The sequence below is a fragment of the Eurypyga helias genome, unplaced genomic scaffold (genome assembly GCF_000690775.1).
Source record: "Eurypyga helias isolate BGI_N326 unplaced genomic scaffold, ASM69077v1 scaffold18734, whole genome shotgun sequence".
Taxonomy (NCBI): domain Eukaryota; kingdom Metazoa; phylum Chordata; class Aves; order Eurypygiformes; family Eurypygidae; genus Eurypyga; species Eurypyga helias.
Window position 1 is genome coordinate 503 of NW_010248454.1, and position 17,288 is coordinate 17,790.

Below are 17,288 nucleotides of genomic sequence, written 5' to 3' on the forward strand. Positions count from 1 at the left end.
GACCACAAAGCCTCATCCAGCCTGGCCTTGAAGACATCCAGGGATGGGGCATCCACAGCTTCTCTGGGCAACCTGTTCCAGTGCCTCACCACCCTCTCTGTGAAGAACTTCTTCCTGATATCTAATTTAAACCCCCTGCTTTCAATTTAAACCTGTTACCCCATGTCCTCTCACTACAGGCCCTTGTAAAAAGTCCCCCCCAGCTTCCTTGTAGCCCCTTCAGGTACTGGAAGGCTGCAATAAGGTCTCCCCAGAGCCTTCTCTTCTCCAGGCTGAACAAGCCCAACTCTCTCAGCCTGTCCCCATAGCAGAGATGCTCCAGCCCTCTGAGCATCTTTGTTCGTGGCCTCCTCTGGACTCGCTCCAACCAGTCTATACCCTTCTTATGTTGAGGGCTCCAGAGCTCGACGCAGCACTGCAGGTGGGGTCGCACAAGAGCAGAGTAGAGGGGGAGAATCACCTCCTGCAACCTGCTGGCTACTCTTCTCCTGTGATTTTGCCACATGTTGTTTCAGAAAAGTGTTGAAAGAAACTATTTCAATTTGATTAAGTTATTAAATTGCTTATAAGAGGGAAAATGTTTTGTTTGCACTTCACCTGTTCCTCTTTTGTGCTGGTGTCAGCACAGGAGCTCAGAACCTGTGAGCTGTAGCCAAGCTCCTGAGGAAGAGCGCATCCTGGAATAATGCACTATTACTCTGGCTGCAATTAAATGCTTTCAAAATAGTTTACTGCTTAGTCAGTTATTAGGAATAATCTCTATTATTATTTAGACACACCCTTTGTACTTCCAGTGAAAGTTACAGTATATACTTTTTGCTCAGTTTTCTGCTTCCTTCTCTCAACTCAGACAATTTCATAATTATAAACCAGGATGGTTTGTTATCCAGTGAACTGAACAATTAAGGTGTGGGAAGGCGAGTGAATGACGGGAGCAAATATTTTGTCTGAGCATAAAATGTGTTTAGTGATTTAATGTATTTAAGAAATAGTTTGCTTATCTACTGCAGTTGTAAAACTGCTTTCTAAAGCCCTTTTTCAGCAGTTATGATGTCTTCTTAAAATACAAGGAGGAACTCTCATAAACTCTAAATAATCGTGTGTTGCCTGTACGTACATACCCGTACATATCAGCATGCCTGCAAGTACATGTTCGCAGAAGTAAAAAAAAGCAAACAACAGATCTGGAAATGGTTAAACAACTGAAGGAGGTTGGTATGGGGAGGGTGGAGAGGGTTGCATGTGCCTTCCTAAAGCACACTTTCAGTAGGCTGAATTAGGGACAGAACAACAGGCTGGTACAATATAAACCCCTATGTGAAGGTCTCAGGATCTTTATGCTGTTGCCTCTGTGTTGTAAATGCCAACTGCTTTACATGTCAGTGAAATGGAGTAACCAGCCATGCATCAGTTGGTTTGGTGGATGTAAAGTTATTCTGATAACCTGTGTGTGTGCCTGTACCATCAGTTCTGTCCCAACCAGACTGAATTCAAATTTGGATTTCGGTCACAGGGCCTCAGTATTGCCTAGGTCAGGCTTCAGCTTGTCATCAGAGATCACCAATAACTTCTAGGAATTAGTGGCCATTCCCAGGCTGTTTCTCTCATCTTAAATTACAAAATTGCTTATTGATTCCTGGTGCTTGTGAATATTGTGGCTGCTTGGCAGTGCATGGCCAGACTGGAGCTGTACTAGCTTTTAAAAAAAAAGTTAACAGTGTAGAAATTTCAGATAAAACATTGCACTGTAATAGTCTCTGAACTTACTCATAATCCTTTCTTTCACAGTAGTATATATATAGTTTTATTACTCCTTAAATATTCTGTTCCTTTTTTTAATGTACAGATATGTGTATGTGTATTTATATTTACACACACACTGTATAAATACATATATTGTTCAAAGATACTTGTAGCCACATAATGTATATTAAATTGCTCATTAGATGAATGAATTTGTTTTTGCACTTGATGTGCAATCATTGTTTAGATAAATGACCTGATTTTTATTCCTATGTGTTGAACACTTGCAGCTCACGAAGTTGTACTAGGGTATTATACCTACAGCCTCCCTTGTGATTATGTATCACGTTTTAATTGCTCTCTCCATGGTCCTGTCTCTCCCTGTGGTAGTTTATTATAATGAGAATAAAAAGGAGATAGAACTGATACATATTTCAGAAAGAATAATTTTCTCCTAGAACGTCTGCTCTGCTGATAAAAATATGGTTTTATTGCTTCAATATTTATAAAAATATGCCAAGTGTCTGTGTATGAAACACTTTTTACTAATTTGAAAAAAAAGGCTGCACAAATAGCTAATTATAAGCAAGTTGGCTACAAGAGGATTTCAGAGAAGTGTTCAAAGGAGACATTCAAGTTCAAATCTAGAAACATGATCCTATGTTTTGGCAGTAAATGCCTAGAACTTCTGGTTCTAGGAAGAGTTTTTGGTGGTGCACATTTTAGCCTGACTGCAAAGCCAGCATTTGTCTGCTGTAAGGTGATGCATACAGCCTTCAGGAGGAGCACATCAAGGAATTAAAAATCTTAACTGAAACTTCAGTGAAGATTGGAAAGCTTAAATCCCCTTCTTCCTTGTAAAAATCTGAGTCTTTAGGAAGACAAAATAATGTTTTGTTGTACTCGGATTATGAAAAATGAACTCTCTTCTAAGAGAGCTTATGGTTTCTGGGGAGGCTTGGCCCAAGAACCTACAAAACCAAGGACATTTGGGTGATACTATTTGTATATCTTTTGGTATGTATATTTTATACCATTGCCCAGTGTGATCTGCATTGTGTGATGCTGTGTCTCCATCTATAGAATGCTTTGAGCCACATCCTTTCTCAGCTGCTGGCTTTTCAGTGCTGCCTGTTGAACATCACTTTGAAATTCTAAAAATCTTCAGTAATGCCTATGTGACAGCTTGCAGCTGTATGTAGAATTGATGTTGGCATCTTGTGTTTAGGCTGACTTAAAGCCTGTTCAAGTGGACTTTGAGGCTGAATTGTTTCTCTTTTTTTTTCTCACAGATTAGTTTATTGGCTGTGAAGAGCCACGGACACTTTGTGCCCTGATGGGGGACTCAGGATCCAGACGATCAACTCTAGTGTCTCGGCTGCCAATATTCAGGAGAAGTATTAGCCGGAGACACGACTCCCTTCCTTCCTCACCTTCTTCTGCTAATGCCATTGGTATCCACACCTCTTCCCCATCCAGCACAAACTCCAGCTCAGGGAGCACAGGCAAGCGCCGGAGTATTTTCCGCACTCCTTCCATTAGCTTCCATAACAAGAAGGGGAGTGAGCAGAAGCCTGACTCCGCTAGTCAAAATGTTAATATCTCAAATGGTGCCCAGTCTTCTCTCAGCACTTTTCAAAAACTGAGCTTAGAGGAACACATTAAAAGCAGAGGAAGGCATTCAGTCAGCTTTGGCAGCTCACGTAGCAAGAAAATAACAAGGTCTTTGACAGATGATTTTGAAAAGGGAAAGGAGCCCTCAGCTAATAAGAATGTCTTTATAAATTGTATAAGCTCTGGGAAGAATGAGGGTGATGATTCAGGCTTTGCAGAGGAGCAGAGCCGATACTCTGTCAAACAATCTACACGAAAACTTCTCCCCAAATCTTTCTCATCGCACTACAAATTTTCCAAACCCGTTCCAGAGAGTCAGTCAGTTTCCTCTGTGCAGCAGTCCAGGTGCTTGCTGGAGATCAAATCGTACATGGAGAGTGAACCAGTGATCGCCAAGTCCTCTCCTCCGTGTTCAGCCGAGACGACAGAGTGCATGGGAAGCTCCTTGCAGTCCCCGCTGCTCTCGGCTGATCTTACGGCTGCTCAGACCCCCTCTGACTTTGTCGCCCTGACGGAGGATTCCATTTCGGAAGTTGATGCTCTGCCAAGCAGTGGGACTGGGGCACTGCTCATAGAGGATTTTGGTCACGATGTTTCTACTTCTCAGATCATCTTTAATGCTGCTGCTGCTGCTCCTGCAAGGGAAACTGATATTGTGGAAAGTACTGGCCATTCTGCTGGTGTATCTCCTGTGAGTCACACAAGCTCATGTAGTGTCGACTCTAATACCTTATTCAAAACCTCAGCTGCTAATCAAACAAAACTGTTGTTGCAAGGCAGTGAACTGCATATTAATGATGCCAGGCACATAGAAGAAATTAACTCGGCAAATGCACATTTAGAAACCTCTGCGTTACAGCGTACAGAAGAACCAGTGATACTCTCTCCAAAGGCACAGGAATTGAATGGGGACAGAGGTGAAAGTACACTGTCCAAGCACACGAGGGAGGCAGCTCCTGTAATGGTGTCTAAGATTATTCCGTGTTCTGAACCTCAGTCCTGTAAAACGCACCAGGGTTATGAAACAAACCGTTCTAAAGGTACGTCTTCTTGTCTTTTCATTATTGGGTTTGGTGAGGTTTTTTGCCTCAGTTCTGTAAGAATTGTTTGGTCATAAACTGTTTTTGTAGAGTTGCCAGTGCTAGCTAGGGAGTTCACAAGTTGTGAATCTTGTCCTTCGCCCAGAATTGTAGGAATTAAAGTCTATTATTTTTTGGGTTTGTGTCTTGCAGTTTGCTAACACCCATCAGTGTTGTTTGTAGCTATGTTTTCCTGTGGTAGAAAATGAATTAAGAAAGCGGGTATTGCTTCTTGCCTCTAGTTGAAGGATGAAGCTGGGATTTTTGAGGCATGCCTGTTTTGGATTTGAGCCAGAGTTGCATTGTTTGAAATGGAAACATGGCCATAGAAATAAACCTGGTTACGAAAAATAACACAGTTTACCTTATATTGATCTGGGTTTTGAAATTTTGTGGCTCTTGCTTGCTTTATTCAACTCACGTTATAGAGTAGCTCGGAGTGGATGTTTCTGTGGCAGAGCATGAAAGATCCTATTCCAGCTTCATTCTGAAATAACATCATGCAAGTTCTCATTATGTAATCTGTGAAACAGAGAGCGCTAATTACCATCTAAGTTTCACGCTGGATCTTGAGGTTATGAAAAGGAATTTGGAATTATTAACAAGATTAAGTGGAAAGTCTGTGCCTAGAAATCCCAGTCCATAGAGATGCGGATGAATAAAAACACCAGGCCCTAGAGTGAAGGAGACCCATCAGAAGACATTTATCTCTGACAGTTTATTTTCTCAAAGCAACCTAAAGACTGGTGCTTTCTTGCATAATCCTGAGGCTGTATCTGGTGCGCTGAAATTTGTGAGAGTTAACAAGACTGCATTGATAGTGTTCGTATTGGAAGATGAATGAGTGTAAACTCATATGAATTCATACCTGTCTTTTTGCTTGGACATTTATCTAGGCATGTAGATTATAAGCAATGAAAAGCAAACTTTTTTTTTTAAAAATTATTTGTCACTGCAAGGCTTGGTTGGATAACCTGTGCATAAATGGCACTATAAAGTCAGAATCATCCTCTAAATTAACTTTCACCAGAAGGGGCTGTTTTCTCTCAACCTTAGCCAACTGGGAGAAAAAAATATTTCCATTTATGTATGTTACCAGTCTTGAGCGGTTGGTTGGTCTTCCTTGCAACTTTGGCTCACCTGTGAATGAGCTCATCCTTTGAATCTGACAGTAGAGTGTACTGCAGAACAGCGAGTGGCTCAAAGTGATGTTTAGAAATACACAGTGCACTTGAAACTCGTGCATTGGCAGTTGTATATTTAACCTGTATTTCTGTAAGGCAGCTAACTGGAGTTGAAACTGTCATAGAAGGATTGTTGTAAATGGGATTCATGTTCACGGAAACGCTAGGTCTAATACTGTGCTATATCAAAAGTCGGCGATTAATTGTTAGGGTTTTATAGTTCTGTTAAAAATGCAATTTTTTTTTACTTGAAAATTAGAAACTGCCAAGCATACAAAAGAACCATTGAAAAAAGATCGAAAATTCTGCCATATGAAATGAAACAAAAGTATTAAAAGCTTATGTGGCGTTCCGTAGGATATGGTTATAAGTAGTTATATCTGTTACAAACAGCCTGGTTTGAACATTTGGTTTTGAAAAACAGTATTTAAGACCGGACCTGAATGCACGATATTTCTGTGCATTTTCTTTGGTAATAGATATTTTCGCTTCCATAGCTGGTTCCATGGCTGATACCATTATAGATAGCATTGTGAAAGTGATATTAATGTATAAGCAGGCTTGATGTGCCATATATTTCTTAGTATACCCTTACATATTTTTGTGATATGGATTTTTTTGGAAAGCTGTAGAGAAAATGTCTGTTCTTTCTCAAAAGGCAAAAGATGAAATTTTCTGTATTACATTTATTATGCTATTATGCTTTTCTCTTTCCTTGTATCTAAATTTGCGCTAACACCTCAAAATACAATTTTTCTCCTCTTCTCTGATGTATTATTGTTTAACTGGTGTTGGGGACTGCGATTTAATCTGCTGGCTGCAGGCTGGGTTTGGCAGGTATGGATGCAGGGCTGAGCGAGGAAGGCCAAACAAAAATGGAAACGAGTGTGCATCCTTACCCTGTGTATTGGTTACAAAGCTGGGGCCAGGCTCTACAAAACATGGACTTGCCTCAGGATGCAGGGGCAGGGTAAGGCAGGTTGGGTTTTGGCACCAGTGGGCTAGCAGTACTTTCCCTGGATTTTACTGGAGACTGGTTTGGAAGTGTACTAGAACAAGGGGAGAAGGGAAAGGATGGAGCAAAGGTCCTTCTGGATTCTGTGAGGAGCCATAGGCTGAGCTGTGTAGTGTGCTAGTCATTGGAGGCTGAACAGCAAACTGGTGGCTCAGGTGACACTTTTATCTAGGTATGCAGGATCTGCTTTCTACAGAACATCTTTTATATGGTTGCCTTTCAGTGTAAAGATTTCAAGCAAAGCAGTGTTCTCGTTAAGAAAATACTTGTAGAGAGTAATTCTCTGTAATGATTGCTGGTTGCTTCTCTATTTGTAGTCGATCTTGCCAATAGTTTCAGTCCATACCGAGAAGGCAGATTTATTGAGAAACGACTGAGGTCCTCTTCAGAAGGTACTGCGGGAGGCAGTCGGCTGATCATAAAACCAAAGGATGGAAATACAGAAGATCTTAGCCTACAGAAGCAAAGAGCAAGCTCATCCTCTTCAAAAATGAACAGCATGGTGAGTTCTATTCCCATATGTGTAAGTTTGTTTTCTGTGATTGGTGTAACTATAATGAGAAGCAGCAACTTTACAAGTAAAGGGTGGTAATAAAAGTGGGAGGAGTGGAAAGCTGTTCAGGCTTCCAAAATGTGATCCAGGTTAATCTACAAATACTAAAAGTATTTTTTTTTCATGGTGTGACATTGTGAAAAGGTTTGCATACTTTCTGCAAAGAGGTTCTTGTTGTTATGCTTTGCTCATATTCCTGGGAGAAACGTACTGGGAGAGGGAACTGCAGCAAAATTAATTATGGCTATTTCTGAAGTTAAATACAGTGGACTTCTCTGTAGTAACATTTTACTGTTACCATGTTTGTTATTTCATGGACTCATGTCTGGTGTGAGTGAGATGGGGTTCAGACCAGAAATTGGTTAAAGAGGAAGTTGTCTGCAAGGAGGATCAATTGAAAGTTTTGAGCAGTTCTTTTTGAAACTGGTGACAAGTTTGAATGCTGTCATTCTGAGCACAAGATAAGGAGGAGTGGAAAGGACCTCTTCTGAAAACCCTTGAGGGTCCCAAGGACTGGAAAAGCCGAGACAGATCAGCTAAGTGCAAGAGAGGAGTTTTGAGACCTCTACTAGTGAAACAGTAGTAGAAGGAACTGACTGAACAAGTGTTTGCTTTCCTATAGTTAAGTGAGAATAAACATTTTAAGACGAGTGTAAGTTATACTTAGCCATGTGTTCTCCAGTGAGAGAAATAAAGATGCCGTGATTGAATATCTACAGCAATGACATTCACTCTTTAACTTAGGGAATCACTAAAACAAGGCTTATGGCCATTATTAGTTTGAAATACTTTATTCAGCATGCTAGCTGAAAAAGGGAGGATTCATTTTGTAGGTATATCTGAAAGCAGCTTTCCATAGAAAACAAAAAATTTACAAGTTTCTTAACCCTGCTTAGAGTTGCTGAACAGATTTGTAAATAAAGGGACTCTTCAGGTTTACGTAATATTCATTATGTTAGAATGATGTTACTAAATAATCCCTGAGAGACTCAGATGTGAATACAACTGCCTTTTGTGAGAGAGTTTATTCAGTTTTTTGGAGATGTGAAACTGATTGGTGCAAACTGATGTTACATGTCCAGTTACGTGCTCTTCTGGTGTAGTTTTACAGGCTACTACAAAAACTCAACAGTCATACCATTGCTTAACTTTTATGACTGTGTGTTGCTTTGGCTGCCACTAAACGTAACATCTTCTCTCTCAGATGAGAAGCCAAGGAAGGATAAAATTGTCTTCCTCTGTGATTGGCCCATACTAGTTCCTGGTTCATTATTTAAAAATAGGTTCCCAGAGAATTATCTGGTTTAGTGTGAAGTCCTGTTACAGAAAGTGTGGTTGGTGCTTGGGAGTTTCTCAAGAGGATGTGAAACCTGTCTTTTGTCTTGGTGAATCTTGCCCATCTGTCTGAATGTGTGAATTGAATGTTCCTTTGTGGCTGTCGTGGTTTAACCCTGGCTGACAATTAAGCCCCACACAGCTGCTCACTCACTCTCCACATGGCAGGATGGAGGAGAGAATCAGAAAGGTAAAAGTGTGAAAACTCTTGGGTTGAGGTAAATACAGTTTCATAGGTAAAGCCAAAGCCACGCACGCAAGCAAAGCAAAACAAGGAACTCATTCACCACTTCCCATCGGTAGGCAGGTCTTTAGCCATCTCCAGGAAAGCAGGGCTCCATCACCTGTAACAGGTACATGAGAAGACAAAATCCATCGCTCCAAACATCCTCCTCTTCCTTCCTTCTTCCCCCAGCTTTATATGCTGAGCATGACATCATGTGGCATGGAATATTCCTCTGGTCAGTTGGGGTCAGCTGTCCCATCTGAGTCCCATGCCAACTTTGTGTGCACCCCCAGCCTACTCACTGGTGGGGTGGAGTGAGGAGCAGAAAAGGCCTTGAGTCTATGCAAGCACTGCTCAGCAATAATAAAAAAATATCTCTATTATCAACACCGTTTCCAGCATAAATCCAAAACACAGCCCCACACTGGGTACTTAAAAAGAAAATTAACCCCAGCCCAGCCAAATGAGCATGGTGGTTGGGCTCACAAAGGTTGCTGTAGACAGGAGAAGAAAATTGCATCAGTACCAAGCACATTCTTACTATGCGAGGCCAATACACAACAGATATTCCAGTGTACTAGTGTTCTGAAGCAACGGTCACTAAAATCACTCAACCCAAAATAGTTAGTTGATGTCTTTTACAGAAATGCTTGCCTGTGCTCTCACTTTGTATGATCTGGGCAGATTGGTTTGCTTACACTTCAGTGACAGGATTATTCTCTTCTTAGCTGTGTCAGATTGTGCAGAATTATCAGTATTCACTTATTAATTTTATACTAAAGGGCAGGAGAGAGCTTTAGGAAGTAGTGCAGTAATGCAAAATTCATTTCAATGAAAAACCCGTGATTTTTAATTTTTTTTTATTCCACTGCATTATTACACCCAGACATACAGTACAGAAATAAAGAGCTAGAATTGCTAAATAGTAGAAGAAACCTTTGTGCTAATTAAATGTGTAGTTACAGCATGTTTCTCTGCCTTTACAGGAAGTTCACATCCAAGTATCAGTGAATAACACATCATTTTTCAAAGCCAAAAGAAACATGACATTGAAAGATACAGTTTCATGTAGGCATGCAGAGCATTACAGATGTAGCTCCTTCCCTAAAATGCTGTTTAACTCTGGCTCAAGTCTGTTAACCTTATTAGGTTGTCAGAGCCAACCTATTAGGCAGATCTTTGCGTTCATTTAGGTACTAGGTTGGGCTGATGCCATAGCACTTCATTCTATTTGGCCCTGTATTAATGATGGGACTGGGAAGGTGACAACACTAACAACATGAAGTAAGCAAAGTGTGTATTGCGGGTAGGTGTGATTTAAGTCTCTTTCATGTTTTGTGTATTAAATACGTATTTCTTTTTCACTTCCACTAGTGAAATTGTCCACAGTCATGTGTTTGTTCATGCTTGTTAGTATTACAATCACAGACCAAGCACTTTTGCCTCAAGATGACTGTGCATACTTATGAATGAAGGTAAAATTATTCCTGCTTTCTCCCCAGTACATCATGGATAGCAGCTTCATAAGTTAAGAAACACGCTAGGTGAAAGCATCTGTTTTAGTGAAGTGAGGTTTAAGAAGAAGTAAAACAATCAAAACCAACCCCCAATTGTAAACAAACCAATTTGTAACAGTACGTGTCTGAAGAGTAAAAAGACCCCTTCAAAGCACTTGTCACAAACAGTTAATGCGTAGCACCACAGTAGCAGGCTGTTAGCAGTGAATTGTCCTGATGAAGAATAATTACTAGCTAAAGAATTGGAGTTGCTAAACGAAGTATCATTAAAAACCTTAATCTAGGTTTCTTGCGTTCCTGGAAAAACAGTCACTCTTCGGTGGCTGTCTGTGTTAATTTTGTTTGGTTTTGGAAGAAAATGAACTACAGGCATTTAAGGGATGGCAGGTTCATGGGGTATTGCTGAGGCCACCCAGAAAAGGGCAGCAAGACTGTTCAGTTCCGTTCTGAGGCAGCAAGCCAGCAGTAGTAGCTGTGGATGCCAGTTTTCTGGCATCATCCATTCATCATGTTAGGCTGAAGAAGGCTTGTAGTGTGGAAGATGCCTTTTCCTCGCAAACTGAAGGAAATCCTCCGAGCCCCTGTTTGCTTCCTTTTTCTTGTTGGCAGGCAGTGTGGGCTGCTTCTACTGAGAGAGTTGGAGTGAGGGGCTAGAAGAACTGAGAGGATGCTAGATTTTCCCAAGGAGATGAGAAGGAAAAAAGAGTAGTGTCTGGGAAACTGTTCTTCCTTCTTAAGAATCATAGAATGTTTTGGGTTGGAAGGGACCTTAAAGATAGAATCATAGAATGGTTTGGGTGGGAAAGGACCTTAAAGACCATCTAGTTCCAACCCCCCTGCCATGGGCAGGGACACCTTCCACTAGACCAGGTTGCTCAAAGCCTCATCCAGCCTGGCCTTGAACACTTCCAGGGATGGGGCATCCACAGTTTCTCTGGGCAACCTGTTCCAGTGCCTCACCACCCTCTCTGTGAAGAACTTCTTCCTGATATCTAATCTAAACCTCCCTGCTTTCAATTTGTACCCATTACCCCTTGTCCTGTCACTACAGGCCCTTGTAAAATGTCCCCTCCCAGCTTCCTTGTAGGCCCCTTCAGGTACTGGAACTTACTTCCTTCTTAAGAACTTAATACTCTTGCTCAGCAGAGTATTCCTGCATGATTGGCAGTGCTCTTTTTGAAGGCAATAGGTAAAAGCTTGGATAGGTGGGTCTCCTAAATACTGAGAATATGTATCAAACCTACAAAGATGGTCACCACCTCTCCCGAGAGTAGCATTAACTCACTTGGGAGATGCTGGAAGTAATTTATAATCGGGACAAGAGCAATGCTGATCATAAATGAGATGTAGGGGAACAAAGAAAAAAGTATTTCAAAATAAGTCTCCATACCTGCCTGTTTCGTAGTCATGTAAACAATGAAGTAAAACAGATGCTTGAGGTAACTGCTTAGATGTGTGGTTTTCGTCAGTTTCGAAGTCGTTATTCTTGCAGTGTCCGATTTCTGCCACAAGATGGCACCATTTCACTAAAAATGGTTTTAGCCTTCCTGGTGCATAATTACACAAAAGGTGTAAACTGCGATTCAGGATATGAATTTGGACCATTGTAATGTTGATTAGCCTGTGCAGTATAATAGACCCCTTCCAAATGAACATGGTTGATAGCGATGAAATTTAAAGAAATTCACATTGCTATAGAAACTCTGGTCATTCAGGTGTGCCAACCATGAAGTTGTCAGTTACAACTTTAATATTTAGACGTTACATATAAACTAATTTGTCAGAAGATTGATAGGACATTCATAGCCTCTATCTGTTCTCCAGCTAGGTGGTTCTTCTTTTTCAACATGTAAGAGAGGCAAAAAGAAAGAAAGAAAAAGGCAAAGCAGCAGGGTAAAAGACTTGAATCATCTGAAATACAGAGCCTTGCAAGACGAATTAAAAGAATGTAAACCTGGGTAGTTGAAATGTAGGAGAGAGGTAGAACCACATTGAAATAAATAGGATTAGGCCCCTAGATCACTGTAAATTCTTGAAGAGGATTAGGAGACAGAACAGCAGGAAAAGAGTTAAATGCTACAGTACAGTACTTTGAATTAAGAGCAGAAATTGAGGGGTGTGTGTGAGCAACAAAATTATCCATCACTTGTTATAGTAATGGCTAATGTGGAAAGTTGACTATCCTAAATATCACGTTTGCCAGTAAGAGAGGAAATGTTAAAAAAAAAAGCCCATTTTTTGTTTTTGAAGTTGCTGATAGAGTTTTTGAAATGCTAACAAATTAGTCAGTTATTAAAATGAGATAGCCATGAAGGTTGATACGAATGAAAGTAGCTATATGTTACTACAAGTTAAAAAAAAAAAAATCAAAGGATTGTTGGAGCTCCTAGACCACGCTGCCCAACTTAAGATGTGCTGTGTGCACACATGTGTTTGTCTAGAAATATGGCTGCATCCATGCACTAGATTGAGACTGCCCACTTAAATTTGGCTCTCACAGGCCTGCATTTCTGCCCCTCTGCAATTATTTACAAAGAAAATTTTTGTCTGTACTTGAGACTGCTCCCTTCTCCACACCTGGGTATCAGCATATGTGCTATATGACTAGAAGTAACATAATTTTTAAGCTTTTTCCTGTCTCAGTAGGTGAATATTATCACTGTCCTTTCTGTTCTCTTGATCACAGTTTTTCTTTCAGTTTCACATATTTGAATCTTGTCCATATGTTACCAGTTTTTTGTTTCTAAAATTCAGCTACAAGTTTTCATCATTGCAGGTGAAAAATTTGTGCTTGCCTTTATTGCTGCATCGTCCCCTCCGTTTCTCTAGAGCAAGGCTGCCTTATCTACTTGTGTCAGTCTAGTTAGAACCACACAACCTGTTTTTCTGTATTGTTCCTTTGACTGTGCCATTTTTTTCTTCACATCCTTCCCATGCTTCCAATATACTAGATGAAACTGCTTGTTGCCCTTTAAAGGACTTTCATGGCCTGAGGTCATCCCAACTTTTTTCCTTCAGCTTTAACAGTGATACAAGTCATTATTGCCCACTTGTCAAACTGTCAGGCAGTTGCATTCATGTTTTCCCTCACACTGCCTGTCATGAACTAGAGTAACTGGAGTTACCACAAAACTTTCTTCATTTTCTTTCTCAATTTTCATTTTATTTGTTTGCCTTGCCTACAAGTACCAACACAGTACTGAGCTATGATAATTTAAGATGAATGCCAGTACTGTATTACTGAGGTTTTTTTTGTCTTATCCATCCAATACTGATTCTTAGTCAAAATCCTGTTTTCCTCATGCTTGTACTATGCTTATTATGTGGGGATTTTCTGAGTACCTGACATCTCAGTTAAGTATATTTACAATATAAATTGAGGACAGTATGTGCAAAAACCAGTGTTGGAATACAGGGTGATATTTCATGGGCTAGTGCAGGGTTCAGTTTGATAATGGGAGGGGTTGAATAGGTCAGTTAAATATTAAATTTGCAAAATTAATAATTGACTAATTTAGTGTAGAGAGGGCTGTCTGAAACTGTGAAGATATAACAAAGGTAAATGACACAGAAGTTGTGAGATGCTATGAAAAGGGATACTAACTGCAAGTATTTGAGGTTGCTAGTGTATGTCTGGAGGGAGTGGAAAGGCAAAACTTAGGTCACTAATGAAAATGTGTTACGGCCTCTGCTTGGAATGCCTTGTTTGTGGTAATCATCTAATTAGTCGTTGTTTCTTAAGTTTTAGTTAGGTGTCCTGGGTATTTGGTATGAGCAACTGTATCTAGGTTTTGTTACCCATGTGATTTGGGGTGATTTACCATTTAATAGTCAGGTTTCTAGTGCACTTCAGAAATGGTGCTTCCAATGATGGAGTAATTACCCAAACCACTGCATTCAAATCTATCCTTGTCTTTGCTATAGTACGTTATGAAGTAGTATCCGATTCTGCAACTCATGGAAGTGTGATCAGTGCTCCTCACAGATGACTTCAATGTTTCCTGAGTAGCCTTATTATCAAGCACCAGTTCTAACCTGGTTGCTACATCCTGAGAGAAACAACAGAATCCTGTGCCCCATGGGCTTTAATGTATGTACATGAATGTGGGCTAACATGTTTTTTATGTTCCTATTCTCTATGCTGAATAGTACGATATTTTTCTGGTGTCTGATGAAGTACTAAGCATTTATAAAACTAGGTTGGCTACTAGTCTAGAGAGGATTGAAGTAATTTTCATATTTGCTCCAGGTTGCTTTAACATTTTTTCCATCTCTTTTCTCCTTTCTTACACTTGACTTTCAGCTTTGTACCTTCTGACAGTCTGTGCTGAGACCATTTGGAACCTGGTGTTATGCAGTCTGTGGCCAGCACATTAGGTGGAAGGTGCTATTGAAAATACAAGAGTTGAATGGTTTGTGAGTTACAGGGGGTGACCAGTAGACTTAAAAGTGGAATTGAAAGTGGTTGTTTATGTGACCTGCAAATGTGACCTGTAGAGGCTTGAGAAAACCCTAAGGGATACACTCTCCACTTCCAAGCTGGAGACACATAAATTGTTAATATCTTAACAGCAGATAGGCTTCTGTCTTGAACAGCCTGCACTGAAAACGCAGTGAATGAGAGCTTATGGAGGGGATTTGAGTGCTCAGGGTTTCAGTTCAGGTTGAAAGAAAACACCTCCACAAAACCCCAGCCTTTTTCAGATATACCAAAACTGTTATAAAAATATGAATCAGGTAAGCAAAATGCACATACTGCTTTAATATCCTCTGCACAACCTTCTGTAGAGCTAACAAGGTTATGTTTTTTCTGAGTAACTGTAACCTGTTGCTACTTCTATACATACATTATCTCTGGTGTCTGTGATGTTCAAAATAGTTTTTTCTTAGTTAAAATAGATGTTATATTTTGTTCTGTCACTGAATTATGAGATTTCTGCTTAATTAAAAATCATCTCTTATGCTGGGCTTCTCAAGGGAGAATATTTAGGAACATCAATTCTTATTGTGCTGTTCAAGTAAACACTGTAAGGCAGTGTTCACCCTTCATGTGAAGTGGACTTGACAGCATTCGTTTATAACTAGCTTTGTACTAATATTACAAAATTTCTCCTTTTGCAATGAGTTTGGTTGTTTGCTCCTTTGTGGAGAGAAACTGTGGAAGCCTCTTGAAGCAAGAACTGTCAGGTCTGCTTTGATAGTATAAGGTTGAACAGTGCTATCTAAAGAGGAATAAACTGCTGATTGTAGGTAAGTAGTAATTTGGGCCTTATATTCTTAATTTAGCATGGGGAAAGTGCCTTTCACATGCTATTAGCATAAAAAAAAAGGAAACAGCAAATTGGGATTTCAGCACTTTGTCTGTGATTTTTTTAGGTCAAGTCAACTAGAAGATTTTCAGCTAAATATACCCTGTGGGAAATTAATGTCTGTAGTGTAATATACATTTCTTAACATATTAAAAGCTTGTAAAAATCAGATTACAGCTGTTAGATACTTTGAATTAATTCTTGAGATCAAGTAACTAACAGAAATTAATTTAGATGTGACTGAATACTTACGCTATAATGTTCTATGCACTTCTTTAAGGACATAGCCGTTATAGCCCCAGAAGGGTAAACTGTTATGCTAACATTGATGTAATTATTCTGATTGAATAGAGTTATGCTGATAGAGGTAGAAGATAGAGTGAGTTATTAGCAATTTTAAATCCTAGAGTAATCACGGTAGTGGAGGGATATGTTGTTACATAGTGAAAATAGGATAGAATTTGTTCTTTTAGGTCTGTTGTGGGTTAACCCCAGTGGCCAGCTCATCACCATGCAGCCACTTGCTTACTTCCTCCAGTGGCATGGGGAAGAGAATTGGAATGGTAAAAGCGTGAAAACTCGTGGGTTGAAATAAAGACAGTTTAACAGGTAAAGCAAAAGCTGCACGCACAAGCAAAGCAAAATATTCATTCACCACTTCCCATTAGCAGGCAGATGTTCAGCTATCTCCAGGAAAGCAGGGCTTTCCAACATGTGTAATGGGCACTTGGGAGAACAGATGCCATAACTGTGAATGTCCTTCCTTTCTTCTTCTTTCTCCCAGCTTTTATTTCTGACCCCAATTTCATACGGCATGGAATATCCCTTTGGTCAGTTAGGATCAGCTGTCCTGGCTGTGTCCCTTCCCAGCTTCTTGTGCATCCCCAGCCTACTCACTGGTGGGGTGAGGAGCAAAAAAGGCCTTGGCTCTGTGTGAGCACTGCTCATCAATTAAAAAAAAAAAAAAAAGATCCTTGTATTATCAACACTGTTTTGATCACAAATCCTAAACACAGCCCCATGTAAGCTCCTGTGAAGGAATTTAACACTCTCACAGTGAAAACCAATACAAGCTGGATATCTTGTATTTTCTTCTGAAGTTCTAGTATGTGAGTACTTGCTGTAAGTATTGGCTGAACTTTATTTAAAGGGGACTGGACATGTAAAATTTCGGAAAGGTTGTTCCAAAGCTGCTCATACTTTGATATTATTTTAAAGGATTTCTTTTCCCACATCAAGGGAAAGATTTCTTACTGCACAGAAATATGTGATAATGTGTTAAAATACGCAATAATGATCAGTGTTGTTTGAAGAAATAACGATATTTGTCAAGCAAAGCAGTGTTGGTTTTTTTAACTTTATTTTGACTTTTACATTTTACTTTCCTATTCATTATCACATCTTCCACAAGCACAGCATATTCTGAGTACATGCGAGTAGCAAAATGGTTATGCAGTGTTGCTGAAAAACCCCCAATATTCTCTGCTCTTTCGTCTGTGCACACAGGCTACTAAAATATATCTGCATGCACCACCTACATGCCATGCCTAAAGAAACAACTTGTTTGTAGTAAAGACTTATCTTCTGCTCAGTGTCTGTCATGCTGTGGAGATGTGAGGTCAGGGATTTAGCAAAGATGGAACAATCCTCTGACATCAATACCGTCTACTGACTCTCACAATACATTTATCAGTACAAGGAGAGAAACAGCAT

General features: G+C 40.0%; 1 protein-coding gene across 1 annotated transcript; it reads left to right on the top strand.

Moving 5' to 3' along the window:
* Positions 1-3,079: 3,079 nt before the first annotated feature.
* Positions 3,080-7,137, top strand: CCSER1 (coiled-coil serine-rich protein 1; the record flags this gene model as incomplete). Its single annotated transcript, XM_010151059.1, has 2 exons — positions 3,080-4,397; positions 6,953-7,137. Coding segments are annotated over exons 1-2 (1,503 nt in total), but the record flags the coding sequence as incomplete, so codon positions are not given.
* Positions 7,138-17,288: the final 10,151 nt, after the last annotated feature.